At 43.1% G+C, this 20835-nt stretch overlaps 2 protein-coding genes across 2 annotated transcripts; both read left to right on the forward strand.

Annotated features, from left to right (window-relative positions):
• The first annotated feature begins 854 nt into the window (after nucleotides 1-854).
• cav2 (caveolin 2) lies at nucleotides 855-6301 on the forward strand. The gene is made up of 3 exons (XM_076090005.1): nucleotides 855-1094; nucleotides 1304-1491; nucleotides 3259-6301. The coding sequence occupies exons 1-3, from the start codon at nucleotides 942-944 to the stop codon at nucleotides 3407-3409; spliced, it is 492 nt and encodes a 163-aa protein (XP_075946120.1). The 5' UTR covers nucleotides 855-941; the 3' UTR covers nucleotides 3410-6301.
• A 4256-nt stretch (nucleotides 6302-10557) lies between these two features.
• On the forward strand, nucleotides 10558-19249 carry cav1 (caveolin 1). Its single transcript, XM_076090006.1, has 2 exons — nucleotides 10558-10745; nucleotides 18147-19249. The coding sequence occupies exons 1-2, from the start codon at nucleotides 10641-10643 to the stop codon at nucleotides 18486-18488; spliced, it is 447 nt and encodes a 148-aa protein (XP_075946121.1). The 5' UTR covers nucleotides 10558-10640; the 3' UTR covers nucleotides 18489-19249.
• Nucleotides 19250-20835: the final 1586 nt, after the last annotated feature.

Here is a 20835-nt window from a genome sequence, read left to right on the forward strand (position 1 = left end):
CTTTGGTACATGAACACCGGGTTCCTGGGTGAAAGTCCTGTGTTTGTTTGACCCACCCACCATAAGTAGTCTTTCTCATACTTTATGCTACGTCACTTCCTCTGAGCGTAGCGTGTTCACATGCTGTAACAGAACAGACCTCGTGTACAAAAGACATGCAAAAGCATGAGTGGTGTTGTCATTGCACCCTATATTGCTAATAAATTGTTGTGTCATTCATACGTTTGGAGAGGCCGGCCTGGGCTGCCTGAGGAAAAGTCTTCCTGTTGTGGTTCCTGTTTAGGCATCGAAGGACCTGCAGTTATTCTAACAATGTTGGCTGGTGTGTTCAGAGCATGAAGCAGCCAGAGACGAATAAATCCATGCAGACCAAAAGGGAAACTTGCGGTAAATCCACTCAATGGGTAGAACAGTGTGTTCAGCTACAGCAACAATAATAACCAAGCTTTTAAAGTTACAAGGTGTTGTGAAAATAAACATGTGGGTGTTTCTTTCCAAAAACAAAATGCCCGGGGGGTTCAATCGTTAACTGATGCATCTTTGCATCTTCATTCAAAAGTGCAAATTTTTCAAAACATCACTATGTATGATGGAAAAGAAATGTCTCCACGGAAAACCACTTTTTAAAAAAGATGATTTGTGAAAAAGAAGAAAAGCCTGCAGGTTGTGTCTAATCATGCTTAATCACATGAGGAGGTTTGGTGTAGTGAACCCTGATGGCTCCTGGGTGTCCATGGCTCATGACAGTAGAGCCAGTCATCACAGGGCCTTTTGAAACGGGCCCGAGGATGTGACTTGGAGCTTTGTTGCGTCTCCTCTCGGCTCTGCTTTCCATACAGGGGCGGGGTGCAGCGCTCCAGTCCGGCGCACAGCGCGCAGCGCTCCTTCACCGGCTGCTGCTCTGCCTGCACTGCCTGTCCCGTCTGAGCGCGCACAAAAACATGGGTCTGGAGAAGGAAAAATCGGACATCAGCATAATCATGGACGAAGACGAGTTCAACAGGTCGATAGAGCCGATGCTGTCGAAGAAGGGGAAACGCACGTACGCGGCGGAGCCGGACCGAGATCCGAACGATATCAATGCGCACTTGAAGGTAAAGTCTGAACACGGTGTTTGAAAGTGAAACTACACAAGATAGCGGTTGTTAAGTTGAATTATGTACTCAATAATGTGAGTTTATTGTTTTCACGTCACACACTGTGTTAATCTGCAGCCGGAATACCTGGAAGTCGCTGCCTGCGCGTCAATCCATCATCTCCAAAGCCAGTTTTATTTTGTTAAAGCTCACTGTACTACCAACAGGTCGGCTTCGGGGACGTCATCGCGGAGCCCGTCTCCACGCACAGCTTCGACAACGTGTGGATAGCGAGCCACTTCGCGTTTGAGGTGGTCAAATTCTTCTTTTACCGCGTGCTGACCACGCTGCTGGCCGTGCCCATGGCTTTCATCCTCGGACTGGTCTTCGCGGTGCTCAGCTGCATCCACATCTGGTAGGGAGAAGTCCCCCCCCCCGACCTGCAGGTCTCTGTTTCTGTGCTGAGTTTAGCCTGGCGCATGTGGCACTGTGCCAAATGTTGGCCATTACAATAAATAATTATGCACACAGATATAACAGAGGGATGACATGAAATGCTCTTTTATGAGTGAAAATAAAACTATAGTCAGTAGATTAAACATATAATATTGTACAAAATATATAAAAATATATTTAAAAGACGTTCTACAAACATCATCAATTTCCAATATAAAGATTATTGAAGTATTATAGTGATTCAACAATCTATTTCAGTATGATAATGTCACTTAAACCCTGTTTTGAGCACTGAAAACACTTTTTAAATGTGTGTGGAACATTTGTTACCCTTGCCAGCATTGCTGTGGCTCTTTCAGGCAAACATTGAGAGAAGTTATTTTTACAGTCAGGCGTAGTATGACGTCAAAGTCTCGTCAGCGTTTTGTTTTCATACTTTCATTTGGACAGTGATGTCATGCATATGTCGTCTATATGCGCCTGCATCAAGTTAAACCAGGTGCCTCCAGGTTTAACTTGATGCAAGACGTGCAGTTCCCAACCACAACCCAAAGAGTCTGTTCATTAGCACTTGATGAAACAACACTTTATGCCCAGAAGTCAGCGCTGAATGGAAAGTTGGGAGGAATGTTGAGCTCCACTGGTAGTTGAGGGGGGGGGGGGGGGGGAAACGCCCTGTGCCCTTTGCTGGATAGCTGGCATTCTAGCAACAACATAGACCTGTTTGCAGACCGGAGTGGGACATTCTTCAGATGCAGATAGAGAACTGACCTTTTAACCTCAAGCTCAGGACGATTCCTTCAAGCCGCCGCAGGTATTCGTCAGTAGAGGACTGAGCGATGACGCTGAGCCGGTCAATACACACAGAGGGGTGCAGCTTCAAAGGAGGACACAGCTTTCACAACACACCTTTTTTATTTCATGTAATTTATCGGAGAGAACGTCACAAGCTGCAGGAATGTAACCATATGATACCGTTCTCTAACCAACATTTATGTAAAGATCAATGCATCCAAAACATAATTCATTTCAGAGCCATAGATTCTCACATACTTTTTAATATTTGACAGTAGGACAGAAGGTTGACATAGCTTCATCCATCAGCAGCATCCTTGAGCTAAAAGCTGGAGCAGCAGGGCAACAATTTCTACATGAATCAGTAAATCTGTGAAACTTGATGAGAGTTAAGTCACAGCGACAGCCACTTGAGATCAAGAGGCAAGCGTTAGATGGAGAGGTTGTTGATCGATATCGCAGGGTAAGAATTCAGCCCAGTCTCAAGGAAAACAACGTTCGTCATTGTATGTTACTGAAAACCACGGACACGTTCAATGTGGAACTTTCTTAACCCCAAAAAGTTTGGCCAGTGATGTAGAATAGCCAGCGAGCGTTATTTTAAAGTTACGTTGTATAATAACGAGTATAAAAAGCAAGAAAGTCCACTTAGGGCGGGTGTGAAGGGTGTTGGGCCGGTCAAAAGATAAGAGACTTTCACAAAGGAGCCAACACTGTTTGTGTTGTTGTGAAACATTGTTTTATGTTAAAGTTGTTACATTAAAAAGTCAATATTGATTGTACTTATTTAAAACCTGCAAATCACCTAAGTCCATCTCCAAAAGATGTCATTATGAGTGAGGATTTAAAGAAAAAGAAAAGTAAAATAAAAAACTGAAAGCATAACTCCTCAGCGTCTGTTCTGAAGAGACCTTTTGACCTCTTCCTGCAGGTTGGTGATGCCGGTGATCCAGAGCTTGGTGATGCTCTTACCGTCAGTCCAGGTGGTGTGGAGGAGTCTGACAGACATGATCGTCACGCCGCTCTTCCACAGTATGGGAAAGAGCCTGTCCTCCGTTCAAGTGGAGACCACCGAGTACTGATGCGGACGCCTCTCTGTCCCCCTGCGGAGAAAGAAGTGTCGGACAAAAGGCGTGACTGATGCTTGTGGTGGAATACATGAGCTCTTTATAAAGTCAAAGGTGAAACCCTGAAGTGTGCCGCACAAAGTACTTACAACTATAAATTCATCAGCCCAGCGCCAGGAAAAAAATGTTTCTGCAAACGTTGAATGTGGACGTTTATGCATTCGGTCAGAGCAGGTGACATCATACAGCAGCAACCAGTATTTAAAGTTACGTGGTGTGAAAGTTACAGTCCAATAAGGGTGGATGGATGGGTCAAACAAACACAAGACTTTCACCCAGGAGACCACTGTGTCCGTGTCAAACCAAAAGTAAACTATGGTTGTTACGCAACATTGTGCTAATGGTGGTTGTTACGGTTGTAATGTCATTATTTTAACAATAACAAATGTTTTTTTTCGAACCTTAACCGAGTCATTTTGTTGCCTAAACCTAGCCAACCGTTTCACAATGTTAAACACGTGTCATTGTGCATTTCTGCTGATATGAAACGTACAATGTTTGGGTTCAGAAACGTATCCCGTTGTTTACAGAAACATTTATTCCTTTTTTTTTTTTTTTTTTTTTTTTTACAATATTAGACAATACATAGACATAACAACAAGAGATTGACAAGAACAGTGGGATAAAAGCTAGCAAACATCATATAGTCAGTGTATGTGTGTATGTGTGTGTGTGTGTGTCTGTGTGTGTGTGTGAGAGAATGTCCTTGAGCCTTTTGAGATGGAAGGAGAAAAAAAAGAATAATAATAATAATTCAAAAACAACAAAGTATGTGTGCATATGGATGTTCATGTATGCATGTACGTGGGTTTTAATTGGTTGTCGGGCAAGAAAAACAACAAAACAAAAATAGTAGCAATAAATACATAAACAAAAAAGAAAAATAGATATATACTACACAAATTTTAATATTAATAGGATGGGTGATGTCACGTTTGCAGAAACATAGTGAGGGATGACCAGGTGGAGTGGTGTTCTGTTGTATTGTATATGATGGACGAGGTTAGATTGTCCATTGAAATATATTCTATCAGTAAGTTTCTCCAGTGTGTGATGTGTGTGTTATTTCTTGATTTCCAGTTCAGAAACATTTATTCCTGACGACTGGGTTGAATTTATTACAACGATAAATAAAAGAATCAGGCTTAGTAAGCATTAAGTGTGATTTTGATCATTTGCGGGTAAAAGTCTTCAAAGCTGCGTTAAATATTAAAAAGCGACATCTGTTTGAATATATTTGAATGTTTAGTGAGGACTTGATACACATTGAAACATAGCGATTAAATGCTGTTAAAACAACAGCTACACCCGACCTAGAAATCCTAAATAACACACTTGCACTGGTTCAAGACAACAGGCCTTCATGTCGTTTAATCTGCAAATCAACAGGGTTTATAGTCACATCACATCAGGAAAGTAGATGTTCCTGAAACCTTTTGTGACTTGATGAAAAGCTCATGAGCACCTCCCAAAATGGAGTTGTTGTGACCAAAAGAAGAAAAATAATTCTTGTCATTCCATTAGTTTGTGGCCGAGAGAGCCGTGGGATCAGCAAACTGCTGACTTGCTGAGAGATGTAATATTTCTGCTTTTATCATAAATTGTATATATTGCAAGTAATTCAGCTCGAGGTTGAATGTGTTGAACTGAATCAGAGTCTGAGAGGAGTTTGTATGAATATTAAATGCTAAGATGCAGCTTGTTGCAAATGTCCAGGCTTATTTTACTTTAATCTGCTGTGTTGATTTCACAGTGCATTGGTTATGATATTGGCCATTTGCTTTTACGCGGACGTACGATAAACTATACGCAATAGAGTTGTTTTAACATGTTGGATACTTTGCTTCCTAAATTATTATTTACATCTGCCGCCATCTAAGAACTTCACTTGAGTGAAGGACGGCGTGATAAAGGAGTTTGCTACAGCGCTGCTAGTTAGCAGGCCTGGTTTAATATTTCTACAGCCAGAGGGGATCAGACAGCAGCGTGATTTATATTTTTTTGCGGTGTAGTTGATAAAAGTTGATCTTAAGGTACAAAGCCTGCACGGTTCGCACTTGCGGTACAATCTGATATTTAGAAGGCGATATGAAGAGAGGAAGTGACAGTTATGGAGCCGAGTGTTGGGAACGTACTTATGAATGCAAACCCACCTCTGATAAACAAACACACACAACATCCTTTTTGCTCCCGAGAAACATCTGTCTGTGCCACTTTCGCTAGAAGCTAGTTGCTAACGTTGCGTGCGGTTTATCAGAGCTTGTTTTTCTGAAAATGGCCGCCCGCTGCTTCTGTGGGCATAAAGCCTGTCATAATATCGAGTTGGTTATCATCCATATTTTCCAGGTAAATGGGGATTAAATCAAGTGGGATTATAGCTGTAAGTAACACACGCCTACACGTGACTCAACATTGCACCGCGAGCCAACACGCGGCAGCTCCTACCTCCGACAGCCACACGTGATCTGGACGTTTTGTTTTGTTTTTCCAGCTGACAAAATGAATGGCAGCAGTTCTGTCGGAGCTTTTAAAATCCTTTCACAGAAGTTGGACCGCTGACAAGCTGCCAGCCAACGTGCTTGTGTTTACCGGAGATTCACTGTAGGGTTGTGCAATAGTGGAAGACGCAGGTGTCGTGTGGACGAAGCTTTTTCTCCCCTCGGCAATACCACGTAGTACTAACCAACCCCAGCTTATCCATTAATAAGGCAAATAAATCATACTGTGACATGTATCTGTCTGTAAAATGCTTTTATTGAGCCGTGCTTTGTGGATATACTCGTTTTGGAGCTTTTGCCTCAAATGTGTTCTTCATGACTGAAATAAAGATTATTTTTTTGCCTCGAGGTTCGTTTCTCTGCGTGTGGTTGCTTCTCCGTCTGTCACAGGAGATGAGTGTGGTTGGGATTTGCAGCTGAGTGCCAGAGAGGCCTCGTAAATCACTTCGCTTAGATTGCACGAGACACTTTTCCTGCACAAAGATGATCTGTAGGTCGAGGGAACGTGACCCGAGGCTTCTCTGTCAGACCTGCAGACCTGCACCAGCATCTCTACCTGTTAGAATATTCACCCACCATGTAGTACAGATTTGTGTATCTCGGTAAGTTTGTGATGTCCCGATACTACTATTAAGTTTTACTACAGCTATTAAACCTGCTGCAATGTCCTTCACCACTGAATACCTCGTATCGTCTGGTGTTCTGTTCCTGAAAGTCTTTTGTTCTCTGACTTGAGCTTCTCCAGCTCACACCCTCTTTGTCCTTTTCTGTCTTTTTTTAAGGCGAGACACTACATGCTAAAACCTGCACGGGTACATTGAATCTTTTTTCTTGTCTCATATTATTACTACTCCAAAATGACTGTTATACTTGACTCACTGTCGCCTTTGTTGCTATGTTACTACACTCCCTCTCTGATATTCGGGGGTTCCTATCAGTCTCGTGTCCACTGAGCTAAACATAGCACATGTGATAGCTTCATCATATCCTGTGTGTTGGTCAATATGATCATCTGACAAGACATCAGATGCTGCCTTCTTAATGTGAGCAAATGTCTTGTATCAGTTCCTCCTTTGTTTCTGCTGTGTCAGTGAATTAACTACATTTATCTGTATTAACCATCATCATAAAGCTGTGATGAATCCAGTCTAAAGCCTTCATGGGCTCATCGTTATCCTGTAAAAATGACCGTTTGTATATCAGTTACCACCCCGTGTTCACCTTGACTTCTTGAAGAGCACTTTGTTTTTGAGAAAAAGTCTTGATGATGTTAAATTGTGGCAGCGATTAATAACTGCAGAACTACAAACTCCCACATAACTCTTGCAGTATAATCCAAGTCTCCTTATCCAGTCCTATGCTTTAAATAGTTATTTGTATATGTAAAACACATCCGCACAAACCGGGTCCATCCCGCTCTGTTAAATATGAACAAATCGCTTACTTTTACTGTTGTTAAACCCACATTTACTTCAATTTATCAAGACTTTTCTCCGTCTTTTGATTGTTCGTTCGACGTGTAGGCATGAGAGAAAAACAAAGTTATCTTCACTAATTCAAGGTACCGCGGGTGAGTAATTGAGATGCAAATTAACATTTTGAGGTTGAAGTATTCCTTTTAAAAGTGAGTTTATTTCACTTTTGGGCTACCAGTTCCTTTTAAAAGAGCAGGCATCGCTTTTGTTAAGGTCAGAAAGTTCGTCCTGGCGTTGAGCATTCAGTTTGATCCCAGAGCTTTCCCAGCACCATCCTCCAGACTGAGGGAATCAGCTGTTCAACCTGTTCTGCCACTGGCCTGAAACACTCATTTACATGTGTTTGATAGTCCTATCATAAACCTAAGCTGCCCCAGCGTGAAGTTAACACAGATCCTGTTCTGCTGATGCGGAACCACGATTCACTCTCATAAAGTAGATGTTTGGGGGAAGTCCCACCTTGACAGAACTTTCTATACCCTGTAGCCTGACTTCAGCTGTTCATGTGGTGTTTCTCAAACAGAGAATATTCTAAAATGCTGATGTAGCGTCTTCTGTGAGTCGACATCAACATAACATCTTTGTTAGAAACAGGTTTTCATTTGGTTGATTTGATCAGAGCCACACCTGCTGAAGTAAAGATATGTTAATGTGTAAAGCACCTTTCCAGAGCAGATGTCACAAATCGCTTCACAACAATAAAACATTTGTTAAACTAAGAGTCACTGCACCCTTTATCATTTAACTGCTGCATTAAAACCAGCAGAATGAGAGAAAGACTAATTCAAAGAATTAGAGTCCTCAAGCCTTTTAGAGTTCTGAGTTTCAGTGTATCGACTTGTAGAAAGGAGAAGAACTAATACGCACAAATGTGTTGGCTGATGTCTTCCTCAGCGTGCAGGTTCAGTTCAACCTCTTTGAAACAAGAAGGGTTAAAAGAGCAGAATGCTGACCATTCAAAACACAGAGTGTCACAGCAATAAGAAAGCTGAAGCGTGTTTACAAAGAGTGGTGACACACAGACTCAAAGATAATTCTTAGAAATCTTGGTACCACTTTGCACCATTCAAAATGAGTTAAATTTAATTTATCCATAATTTAGAAAAACATCTTGAGTGGTCACCTGTTGTTGCCTTTGTGGTTGTTTTTGTTTTGCCAGAGTGATTTAGAGTGTTTTTATTCATCATTATTAATTTACAATCAATAAATATACCTTTTGAAACAAAGAATAATTTATTGATGTTTCCCATGAACAGTTATTACATTACCGTAGTTACTGATCTACTGTATTAGTAAAGTATTTATTGGCCATATCTTACTGAAATCGGTCAGCTTCTACAGGAAAACCCCCAAAACTGGCTCCTATCACATCCATCCAGAAAACAGCTGAGTGCGCCAGCTGCTGTCACTCCAAGGTGAGTTGATACAAGAATGTAAACAAACCAGAGTGACCAGCGTGGTGTCACGGCAGTGGCGTTAACGCTGAGAACAGCTGAGAGTGTCAATGCACCGTATTTGTGTTCATCAGAGCTTTAAATATGAGTATAAACTATTGTCTGAGGGTAGATGACAGACTGGGTTTTATATTCGCTGAAATAGGTAAATAAATTATGGAATGCTCCTTTAACTTTCTTATTTATTCATTTCTCTTTTGATTATATTTTTCTTGCTCTCTTCTAGCACTTCAATGGGTCTCCCTCAGACCCATTAGGCAAATATCCACACCTTGCCATTCCCAATTAACGCCCACATTTCACTGAACAAAAAGGTTATTATGCTCTGCCTCGATCCTCAAATAAAGTAATTCCACGGCAGTTTACAGTTACAACACTCCTACAGTTTGAGATCGCGTCAGTCTCTCCCCCCCCAAGTCTGGCAGGTTTCAGGGTGGCACTCCCGTCTCTGCTCACAGGTGACTGCGAGGAAGCGCTGTGCGGGAACCGAAGGAAGAAAAAAACCCGGAGGTTTCCCCTCGCATCTCTGACATTAAAATTCTAGTCACGTTCAGCGAAAAGGGCAGGAGTTAGATAGCCATACAGGTCCCTGAGAAGAGCCCCGGTCCTCTCATTTCGCCTCCACGCCTCCTGCTCAGCGTCCTATAGTGTCTTCTCGTCTGTTCACCGCGCTGATCCGTTCAAACTTGAGGACAGCATGACAGGAGGACTGAAGGACGGCGAAACAGAAGAGGTACAGTAGTCAATGCCTCTCATGCAAAGCCGGCACTGTTTGACACCGATTTTTCTTTTCGATCTCCATTGAGGAGCTGATTGTTCTCGCTTATAATTTGCATTCATGAAGGGCATTTGGATGTTTGTTTGTTTTTTCAAACTCCAGAGCGCTATCATTATCTTACTTTCTGGCACCGACTCGGGAACGCTTCTCCAACACACCCTGGGGGAATGCGAAGGACCACTGAGCATGCATTAGCACGTGGGTGTGAGATTTAACCTGCTAAAAACATATACTAACAGAACAACCGAGAATAACTTTTACGCACCAGCCATGGAAGTGTACATGCTCGTGCGTAAAAGTGCCAAGGAGGAAACCCACAACCATTTTCGTACGTAAGATTTCAGACAAAGATCATGAACATGCTTTAACACTAAATAATGAAGCCATAGGGAAAAAATGAGAAGGCGCTTAAAATATCTACAGAGGACAGAGTAGTTATATTGGGACAATGGGGGCGTTTTACGCACATCGTTATAAACCAATGGACACGGAAACCTAACATGTTTTACAGTACTTAAAAGTGTCCATGTATTGATAACAATATGGTTGATAACCTCTATTTGTTCAAAAAATATTGCAAAATGTATTTAGAAAGAGTTTTTCCCAAAAATAAGTATTTCATATTTGGAATTTTCGCCTTTACGCATTTCTTAAAAAACGTCGCCATGCCTTCCAGGTGCATGTTGAATCAACTTGTATGTCATGCCGGGATATTAGTTTTCTCTCCGGGTGGTGAGCACCCCTTGCGGCTGGATCGAGGGGTGTGGTGCTTCACTTCCAATTCATTTAAACCCATCCCTGTTTGTGGGGCAGGCTGGTAACGCGCAGCACCAGTCTCTCTCCCACTCTGAGCGCGCTGCACGCTATCCCTCCTCCTCTTCACTCTCTTCCTCTTTTTCTGTCTCCTCTGGATCACAGGAGTTTCTGCATTCGCCGTTCATCCGAAAACAAGGGAACATTTACAAACCTAACAACAAAGACATGGACAACGACAGTCTGAACGAGAAGACGATGGACGACGTCCACACCAAAGAGATTGACCTGGTCAACCGGGACCCGAAGCGCATAAACGACGATGTGGTCAAGGTGAGTCAAACCTGGAGGGTTGGTAACTTGTATTTGGGGTAAACGTGCAGCTGCTGAGAGCTTTCACTCTATTTTCGTGGCAACTGAAACCATCAACTTTACCAGAATACCTGTTGCAGAGTTTGCACTTAACTTGTGCTGAGTGGAGATGCCTGACAATCACCGTAAACTGAAATCAACTTTGGGAAACTGCGCTGAAATATGAGCTGTCAAACTGGTGTTATGTGCGGTTGTGCGCGCCAGACGCGCACGGCAGCTCTATTGCGCACGGCATTGGTTTCCAGCAGTGCTCTCCCTCAGTGACTTCCCCCTATTAGGAAAAGACCCTGCACATGCATTAAAGCCCACTGGGGCTCAATGGCAAGTTATCCACGCGTGTAAATATCTGCGCGGACTTGAAAACTCGAACATCATCGCACCAGCAGAGGAAACATTACGAATTTCCTGTTGTTGGAACACAGTATTTTTTCCCACAGTTGCACACGCCTTGCTGTTAGGAAAGTGGAGTTCTTTCCATAAGAGAGCTGCTTGGCGGCGTGGAGTGTTTATTTGGTTTAAAGGAGTTTAGCAGAGAGAGGGGGGGGGGGGGGGGGGGCGCTGGAAGCCACCTGACGCGTCTGTTTGGTAGCGGGTAGCAGCAGCTGTCTGAGCCCGGCCGCCCTCCTCTCCAGCTGGGGCAGTCTCTCTCTCTTTTTCACGAGAGTGGGGGGTTAAACGACTCGCTGCGTGGGACAGGAGGGGTCAGCTCTTTGAAATGCCTGAACTCTGCCTTGTTAAAACAAGGAAACACCCCAAGTAGTAGTCTGTGTCTGCGGGGGATATCCCTCACCACTCCCCACCTCTCCTCCCTTCTTTCCTCCCATTCTACTCCCCTCTCTCCCTCCCTCTTCCTCCCTTCTTCCCTACATGCCTTTAGTTGTGTCAGAGCAGCAAATGTCCATGTGTTGCTTTTTATTGGTTGCAGTCAGACTCCAATTGATTACTGTCTGTCTGACATTATTGAATTAGTTAATTGGAAAAATGATGAGATTCTTATTGGCTCACTGTTGGAATAAAAAAAATGTGCTGACTGTAATGATATTGATTTCAATAGATTGAAGCTTTATTGGTATGGTGTTTCCATCACAAACGGAGTAAACACACACATTACATGCATGAAATAGAAGCACAAGCTACCGATGCTACTGGAAACAGAAGAAAAGCACGTGTTTCATCGCACACATGAGCCTGAAGGTGACTTCATCATGTGAAATGCTGTTTCACATAAGTCTTACATTTAAACATCTGTTCTATAAGATGTGAGTGTACCTCTTGTGAAATGTTCGAAAACCACGTGTGCCGATATGTAAATTATTTCCCACGTGGTGAATATGTGAAATTCGTTTAACATGTGATGAATTCACATTTGTTTTTTTTATTTGTAGGGGAAAGAAGGTACATTTAGTGTATTGGAAGTATGAAAGACAGAGGAAAAAGGCCCCACAAAGCACAGTCAGATGTGCATCCTTCTTCCAGTTCTGCCACATGAACAGTTTCACCAAAGCGACTTTGCCTCCACTTCTTCCACCGCTCTCTGCTTTCTCTCCCTCCCAGTTCTCCTCCATTGTGACAGTGAGTCAGACTCTCCTTCCAGTCTCAGAATAGAATGCAGCTTCACGATCGTCCCGCCCCTCTCTAATCAACTCAAACAGACCGCTGGTGAAATTATCCGAAATCACATGTACACTCTAAAAACGTTGTCGGGAACTGTTGAGAGCCTGAGACTTGAAGTAAGAACATTTACTCAAGTATACAGTAAGATTATGAGACAATACCTTCTTATAGTGAGAGTTAAACCACCCAGCGGTATGTTAAGCTGCATCTCAGCTAGCGCTGGGTATCATTTATGAAATTACGATGCCAGTACCCTTAATGTGATGTCGATACCAATAGAGTACTTTGTTAGCGCTGTTGGCACCGCTAGCCCCGTTAGCACCGTTAGCTTCTAGCCCCCAGCTCAGACATCTCTGTGTTCAGATCCTTATGCAAGCTCGCAATCCCGGCTGTTCGTGTTGTACCTGCTGCGGTAGTGGGCCAATCACAGGTCGCATTGAATTGAAGAACGCTTGCGGTCATTGGCTGTGACCAACAACACAATTTTTTCTAGATCTTGGCAAGCATTGAATTTTGTGGGGTCAGGGACGTATCTAAAAACCTCACTTTTTTAGTGCACGTACTTGGATATTTGGAGTGCTTACCAACCCACAAACTGTAATAAGACAACCCATTCAGTTGTTTGTGGGCTTCCTAGATCAGACGACATTTGCTTCAACAAGCCAATCAGATTTGGCTCCCCATGTCACATGCAGGCTCATTGGAATATACCCCCGTCTGAGTATCTCCACTTATGGCTTGAGAGCAACCTTTGCAACGGTTCACCATATTTTTGTCGCCAGCCAATCAGAGCAGACTGGGCTCTTAAAGGGAGGTTTAAAGAGACAGGTACTAAAACGGAGCGTTTCAGACAGAGGGTGACTACAGATGTATTCAAACGGACAGTTGGAGAAAAATAAAGAGTTTTTTGAACATTAAAGCGTAAACATGTTCTAGTAGAAACCAAAAATACAGTTATGAACCTGAAAATGAGCATGATATGTCCCCTTTAAAGGTCTACTGTGCAGGATGTGGCAGCATCTAGTGGTGAGGTTGCAGATTGCGACCAACTAAAACTTTTCCCAAGCATGAAGGAAAACTACGGTGGCCGACGCGGAATGGCCCCGCATGTAGATATAAACAACTAATTGTAAGTTAACAAAAACACAACAATTCCTTGTGATTTGTACACTAAAGAGAATATACTTAATATTATCATATTTCATTACAACGAATAGATGTTCCTTTAAGTAAAGGCTCTGAAAACTTCTTCCACCACTGCTCTGATCTAAAGAAATACTTTTGATGGTTAGGAAGCCAACAGATGCTCACTGACTCTGGGTCTCAGAGTTTACTCTGATGAGCCTGTATGTTGTACAGTGTGCTCCTGTATACAGCCTCACTGAGGTGCTTTGAGGTCAATGAAACGGCTCTGCCAAGTGGGAGCGTGTGTTTGGTGTGCCCCAATGAAAAGCACAGGCAGGGAATCCCTTCCAGCAACCCCACCCCACCCCACACATGCAGACATGCTGTACTTATTGCACATGCAAACACACACACACACACACACACACACACTGCATTCCTGTAAGAAAAGGAACACAAGCCATTCTCTTGTTGCTGCTGCAGCTGGCCTCAATCACCCGGCCACATCAAACTCGATCCGTTACTGACATGCATGTGGCGTTTGCTCTGCGAAGAGTTTTTTATTTTTTCTTCCTCCGGAGAGTTTGTGGGTCTTCATATAACAGAGAGGAGTGGAAACGCTCCCACTGGAGAGAATCTTCAAAAAAGGGAGTTGTTAGACGTTTTGATCAAATGTCATTCAGGTCAAATTGAAAGGAATGAAACACTCCCTATGATTAGCAGTGGGTTATTTTTACTCCACCACCTCATTCTGGAATGTTTATAGATTTACAGTCATTGTTGTGTGAGAATCCCCATACTTGCAGTTTTAAAGATTTCTGCGCTTTTATCTGAACTTAACGATCACACGCTGGGTTGAGACGTCTCGTCGTGCTTATTTATGAAACTCTTTCAACATCAGCGGGATTTCTCTCCATCCAGATGTCATGCCAATTCAACAAAGCTATGAATACATCACAGAAATATGTGCAAAGGAGATGTTAACATCCAAGAATGTACTTTACCATAGATTCCTAAAAAATGATATCTTCTTGTATTGGGGATAAGAAATTGTAAATGAACGATATCAAAAACACACTTAAACTATACTGATGAGTGACATGAGCCTGCAGTCTGTTGTCTGTTGTCTCGGCTGCCAATCATCCTAATCTCTCCTGAACCAAACCAAACATTTCCTCTGACTTTACCCTCAAACTAACAGAAGAGTCCATTGATGTGCTTCGCTCTGACCTTCTCCTCCAGCGACCCACTTTGTCTATTCAAGCGTAGTTGACGGCCTGAAGACAGAGCTCTGGAAATAGCACATCGCCTTATTTGCTCCATAATACAGTCGCCTTGCCGTCTGGTCCCATGCTGACCCCGAGACTCCTCTGATTTATGCTTTGTGTTTTTTATACTGTAGATGTCTTATTTATTGAATTTCTTGATTCTGAAACTAGAGGAAAGTCAGAAACTGTGGACTTTTGTGATGTTCTTCCACAAAAACATCCTTACTTGGATCAAAAGTTATTGGACAAAAGTCTTCATATGGCAATGCAATCCAGTCATTTCTGGGTGATACTCGTCATATTAGCATATCAAAATAAAACCCTTTGAAGTCTGAAGTAGCAAAAAAATGGAACCACACCGTTGAATCTGAAGGCGATGCTTTTAGCCAAACTTACGCTAACGATTTTCCTCAAACTGTTGCAAACAGAACAGTATTTAGAAACGTTTTTCTTAAAAAGCAACAAACAGCTTGACTTCATGAAGTGGAACCTCTCCACCATCCTGCTGTGGTTGTGTTTGTGCCGCTCTGCAATCAAAGTCCTGGAAACTGCAGCAGAGTGGGTCCACTTTAAAATTTGTAGCTGTGGAAAAATTGAATGGACGCCGCGTTGGTTTTGTGGCTGCAGTCGGACTCATATTATAAGGCTGTCGTGAGAGCTGCCAGTTGGTGCTGTGAGAGAGGCTCTATGCTGCTGCTTGGAGTAAAAGAATTGGACTCACAAGCTGCTGTTTGTGGCAAAATAAAATAAAGTAGCATATGTGAAGAGCTCTGTTACAAAATAACATGATATTTACTCTGACATAATGAAAAGCAGGATGAAAGTGAGCCCTAAGATATGTTTTATAGTCTGTACGCTTTGAATTCTAGACTTAAATATCCTTATAGTCTTACAAGTTTTAAAAAAGTTTTTAAAAAGTGTTTATTTTATAAATTTAAGTGAATATTTTCTTAATTGTAGTGTAGCTACCTCCTTTATTCTTTCTTGTTTCATATCTTAAAATTCTTGAAGCAATACATTGTTTATGGCAGATTTATTTGGGGAATGTGTTTATTTCCCTTCCTGCTGAGTTAGGTCAGAAGATCGATGAATAAGATGGAGCCAGGAGACTATAAACATGCAGATTTAAAGGGGGCGAAACAGCTATCAAAATTGTGCAAACAGCGCCTCTAAAGCTCACTTAAAATTAAGAAAATGTGTTTAATCTGTACGGAAAACCAAAGTGTAAAAACGTCAAGTTGTGTATGTTGGAAATGTGCCGGAATGGTTTGGCCGGGAATACTGGCTTTACTCATAAAATCACAACTTGATGTTTTGTCACTATGCTTTCCTTAGTTTTTGTACAGATTAAAGAAATGATTTTGTAAATTAGCGCGCTTCAGAGGTGCTGGTTACCTTCGGACAGAACTGTTTCCCCTGGCCTCCAGTCTTCATGCTGCTACAAGCTAAGCTAACAGCTTAGCATTTCACTGAGAGTGGTAAATAAGAGAACTTCAAAACGTTTGACAAGTCTATTAATAAGGTGGATAGTTTTGCATTAATTTCCCATTTAAATGATGATAAATATCTCCATTAGAGCATGAATACATGTCATTACAACACTTGCATCAATTAACCGATAAAGTTATTTTTCAGAGATCTAAAATGGATAAAATGTGCTTTTCTTTGATGCCACCAGTCAGCGTGTGTAAGTGGGCATCATGTCTTCCAAACAGTGGATAGTGTCTCACTAAGGACTTTTCCATTTCACCGTCAGGGTGACACTGGATAATATCTGCTTGACTTGCTGATATTGCACCCATCGGCCCTCAGTAGCTCCACTCGCCTGTTAGACGAGACACAGTCTCCAAGTAACTGTAAATATTGACTTTGCTCTCAGAAGCCGGTGGAGAGGATGAGAGAGAGAGAGAGAAAGAGAGAGAGAGAGAGAGAGAATATGCCCAGGTCACGGACACGTGCAGTGATTGTCCCATTGAAAAGCCTGAGAGAGGAACACAACTTCCTCCCATCAGGACGAACAACAACATTGTTCGTCCTGATGGGAGGTGGAGGACGGCGGTGCAGGGACGTCTCCGTCTTTTGGCTTTCTCTGCTGATGAACGTTAAGTTTCTGCAGGTTGTTTCCCCGTCACTGGCCACACACTAACTGTGCAGTTTTACCTTCTGTTTATTTCACACACACAAAAAAAGCAGAAATGTGAAACACATCACATCCTGTGCGCTGCAGACTTTTTTCCGAACAAAGACGTACCACACAGCGAGTGTTTACAACGGCTAAAAGCTTCTAGGAACTCGGTTTAGCCTGATAATTATTTAGATATCAAACAGTGACGCCTTTAAACCACCAAGCAGACCAAGTCCTCACCAGCTTCTATTACCTGAATACATCTGGTCCACCTGTGGCGATCATTTAACTGAAGAATAACTGAGAGTTTACCTTTAACTTTCTACTTTAGTTGACTTTCTATCATCTATCTATCTGTCCATCTGTCAATCTATCTATCCATTTACCTATCCATCCATCCATCTATCAATCTATCTGTCATCTGTCCATCTATCCATCTTTATATCCATCCATCCATATCCATCCATCTATCCATCCATCTATCCATCTATCCATCTATCCATCTGTCATCTGACCATCTATCCATCCATCTATCCATCCATCTATCCATCCATCGATCTATCCATCTATCCTTCCATCTAAGTTTGATGTTTTCAAGATGCTCTGGAGACAAGGATCCATTGCAGAAAGTGAAGCAGATGCCAGAGATAATGTGTGTAGCAATACCGTATTTTCGGGCGGGGCGGTGTGTTGGTGGTTAGACCGTGTACCAGTCGCTGCGAGCGGAGATGTGAATCTTGCCAAGGAATCCCATCCTCCATCTCAGAAATATTAACAGGGAGTGAAGCTGCTGATTTATGTGTGAATAACACGGACAAGACTGTAGCATTTATGTGAAAGTTTAACTTGCACCATATTGGGGCTCTTGTGAAACACTGTTGGCGGCGGATGAAGGTATTCGATGAGTCTAATGTGAACGCGGTGGAGTGTCTCTGTATACTAACTGTACAATTAGTATTTTCTTTCAATACTTAAAACATGTAAATCTATGGCAGGTTAACCCTTTCACAGTGTGCTTTCAGTTTATGAAAGTTAATTGAAACATTTTGGTTGCCTAAAAGTGTTTTATTCGGTATTTGGTTGTACATAGCTCCACCCTCTCGTATCTCTTCTGGTTGCAAAAAAACAAGATGGCGATGGACAAAATGCCAAACTCAAGGTTTCAAAATAGTAGCTAGAACTGTCGCAAGTCTGTCTGACTAAAATGTCCTCCTCTTCCTCCCTCTTCAGGTAGACTTTGAGGACGTGATTGCCGAGCCTGCAGGGACCTACAGCTTCGACGGCGTGTGGAAAGCCAGCTTCACCACCTTCACTGTGACCAAGTACTGGTGCTACCGGCTGCTGACGGCCCTGGTCGGCATCCCCTTGGCGCTGATCTGGGGAATCTTCTTCGCCATCCTGTCCTTCCTGCACATCTGGGCCGTGGTGCCGTGCGTCAAGAGCTACCTGATCGAGATCCACTGCGTCAGCCGCGTATACTCCATCTGCGTGCACACCTTCTGCGACCCGTTATTTGAGGCCATGGGCAAGTGCCTCAGCAGCATCCGAATCAGCACAACCAAGGAGGTGTAGTGTCCACGAAGAGGAGGAGGAGGATTAACGGAAAGAGGGGAGGGAAGTAGGGAGGGCTAGAGCAACACAGATGGAGGGGAAAGTCACAACAGAGAAGAAGAAGAAGAAGAAAAATAGACCTCTGGGAAATGAGAAGTGAGACTTTTCCAGAGCTTGGCAGGGGTTGTGTGGAAGTGAAGAGGCGTGGTCACATGGCACCTCACCCCGCCAGCTGTTTTTTTCTCTCCAGTGTTGCCTTTACCAAACGGGTGGGCACAGGAAATCAAAGGGGTCGTTCTCCGGGGTTTATGTTGTTGTTTTGTTTGTGTTGTTTTTTTGTTTGTTTTTTATTCCTCCCTGTTTTGTCAAGCAAGCGACCGAGCTCTGTTTCTCTTTTCTGTCAGTTTTGCCAAATGATGTAAATTCCTTCCATTCTTTCTGTGAGCTTCTCACTTTGAGTGATTCATGTGAAGAGGGGATGTCAGGGTGTATCACTGTCTTCTCTCGCGCTTATTAGTGTGTGTGTGTGTGTGTGTGTGTGTGTGTGTGTGTGTGTGTGTGTGTGTGTGTGTGTGTGTGTGTGTGTGTGTTTTGGAGCCGTTGGGCAGGGCAGGGCGGTTGGATGTCGGGGGTTAAGGGGGGTCAAAGCGGAGAGAACGAGTGAGCGCTGCCAAATTCTATCTGACTCAGCGTAATCAAAACACAAGCCCGCAAGCCGAACAGCACAGCAACAGCCCTCCCTCTGCTCCCCCTCCACCCCCCATGACCTCCAACCTACCAAAGCCAACCGCCCCCCCCCCCCCCCCCCCCCCCCCCCACCCTTCGCCCGGCTTCCCAGCAGTCTGACACACTGAACCTGCCCTCGTTCCTGCATGCACCTGCGTGGCCTTGCCAGCAACTCGCCGTCCGCCACCGCCACACGCCCCCGCCTCGCTCACGGCTTCTTACCCCACCTCAAACTAAAGTCTCCATCATCACCATTATCCTCGTGTGTGACTGACAATGTTGGCCTTTGAATTTTTTACAAAATAAATATCCCTTTTGAACTCCAATGTGGGTTTACTGACCAACTTTGGCTTTTTCATTTTTCAGTGAAGCTCTTAAATGCACCATAGTCCCATAGTGAATGCTTTTTTTCCCCCTACTCTATGAATATGAAGAACTTTGAGGGTTTAACTTGTATGCCGTTGTTTTAATATCCTGTATGTACTGTATGGGTGTCGACTTTACAAGCTGTGGCCTCATTCCAGTGCACTAATCTATGGGAAAGTATTGTTAGTGAGTAGCACTAATGAAGATCTCCTGTCTCTATTTGCAAAGGTAGCAGAGTACTAGCGGTTACTTTTGACAAGCTTGTGTGGAGATGTTTCTTACGCGCTGTGGTACTTGCACAGGTTAATGCATTGGAATTAAGATAATGTGAGATGGAATGTGTGATTTCTTTTTTATGCATTTTTAGTTGTTATCTGGTCATTATTTTGCATCCCATCCATCCTTTTTTGTTGTTTTTTTGTTTTTTATTTTACCCCAAGTAACTTGTTCTGTTCGCTTCTTGACTGTGGACACGATGCTGAAAAGCATCAAACTGAAGCCTCCCGCCCCAGAGATGGGTGAAGGGAGGGACGGTTGGGTGGGGTTTCTGTAATGGGGTGGGGGGGGGGGGGTATGTTTTATTGAGACACTACACTACGCTTTGACTCCGTCACCTTCACTCTACTGCTGTCTTCTCACAGGGATGGTAATATCACAGCACCTGTTCCTTGAATTGAGTGTTTTAAGCTCCAAAAGTGATACTTTTATAAGAAAATATGTGTTTTTTTCCCTTCCTTGCTTTTACTGTACAATATCACGCTGTGCACATTAAAATTTAATATAATCCAGTGTTCATGTGTTTGTTTTTTCATCTACAGTTTCTTTAAAAGTGATCACCAGCGCGTGCCTCTCATGGAAGTCAGATATTAACAGTGGCTTTCTTGTTCTTTCTTTTACTTGTGATATTGAGTCATAGCTAATCTAATTGTGTAGTGACTCACATTAGATACTTGGTGACTGTTTTCATTCATCTGTGCTACAGGAACCAGCCAGTTGAAGCGGTGGAAAGAAAAGAAAAAAAAACATAACGAAGCCGAAGCAAGAGCAGCTGAAGAATGATTTCCAGCAGCAGCAGCGGTAGTGTTTGTATCTGAGTCTGTGTCGGTGAAGCCTGATGCCTTTAGTGCTGCTCACAGGCTTCTCCATGGTTACTCGATAAACACACAAAAGTGTTGGGCAATGCTCATGAGACTGGAGTCAAGTCTCTTGACTTAATTCAAGTTCATTTCCACCAAAAGGAGGCACATAATTATGCAGCCGGAGGCGAGCCTGGACT

This window comes from Anarhichas minor, unplaced genomic scaffold (assembly GCF_050575085.1).
Source record: "Anarhichas minor isolate MPS153535 unplaced genomic scaffold, ASM5057508v1 ptg000011l, whole genome shotgun sequence".
NCBI classification, from domain to species: Eukaryota; Metazoa; Chordata; class Actinopteri; order Perciformes; family Anarhichadidae; genus Anarhichas; species Anarhichas minor.

What these genes read in the sequence shown, in the direction of transcription:
- cav2 (XM_076090005.1), top strand. Translation starts at nt 942, where the DNA reads ATGGGTCTGGAGAAGGAAAAATCGGACATCAGCATAATCATGGACGAA. An exon ending in ATATCAATGCGCACTTGAAG is followed by an intron (nt 1,095 to 1,303) that starts GTAAAGTCTGAA and finishes TACTACCAACAG; the next exon opens with GTCGGCTTCGGGGACGTCAT. An exon ending in CTCAGCTGCATCCACATCTG is followed by an intron (nt 1,492 to 3,258) that starts GTAGGGAGAAGT and finishes CTCTTCCTGCAG; the next exon opens with GTTGGTGATGCCGGTGATCC.
- cav1 (XM_076090006.1), top strand. Translation starts at nt 10,641, where the DNA reads ATGGACAACGACAGTCTGAACGAGAAGACGATGGACGACGTCCACACC. An exon ending in TAAACGACGATGTGGTCAAG is followed by an intron (nt 10,746 to 18,146) that starts GTGAGTCAAACC and finishes CTCCCTCTTCAG; the next exon opens with GTAGACTTTGAGGACGTGAT.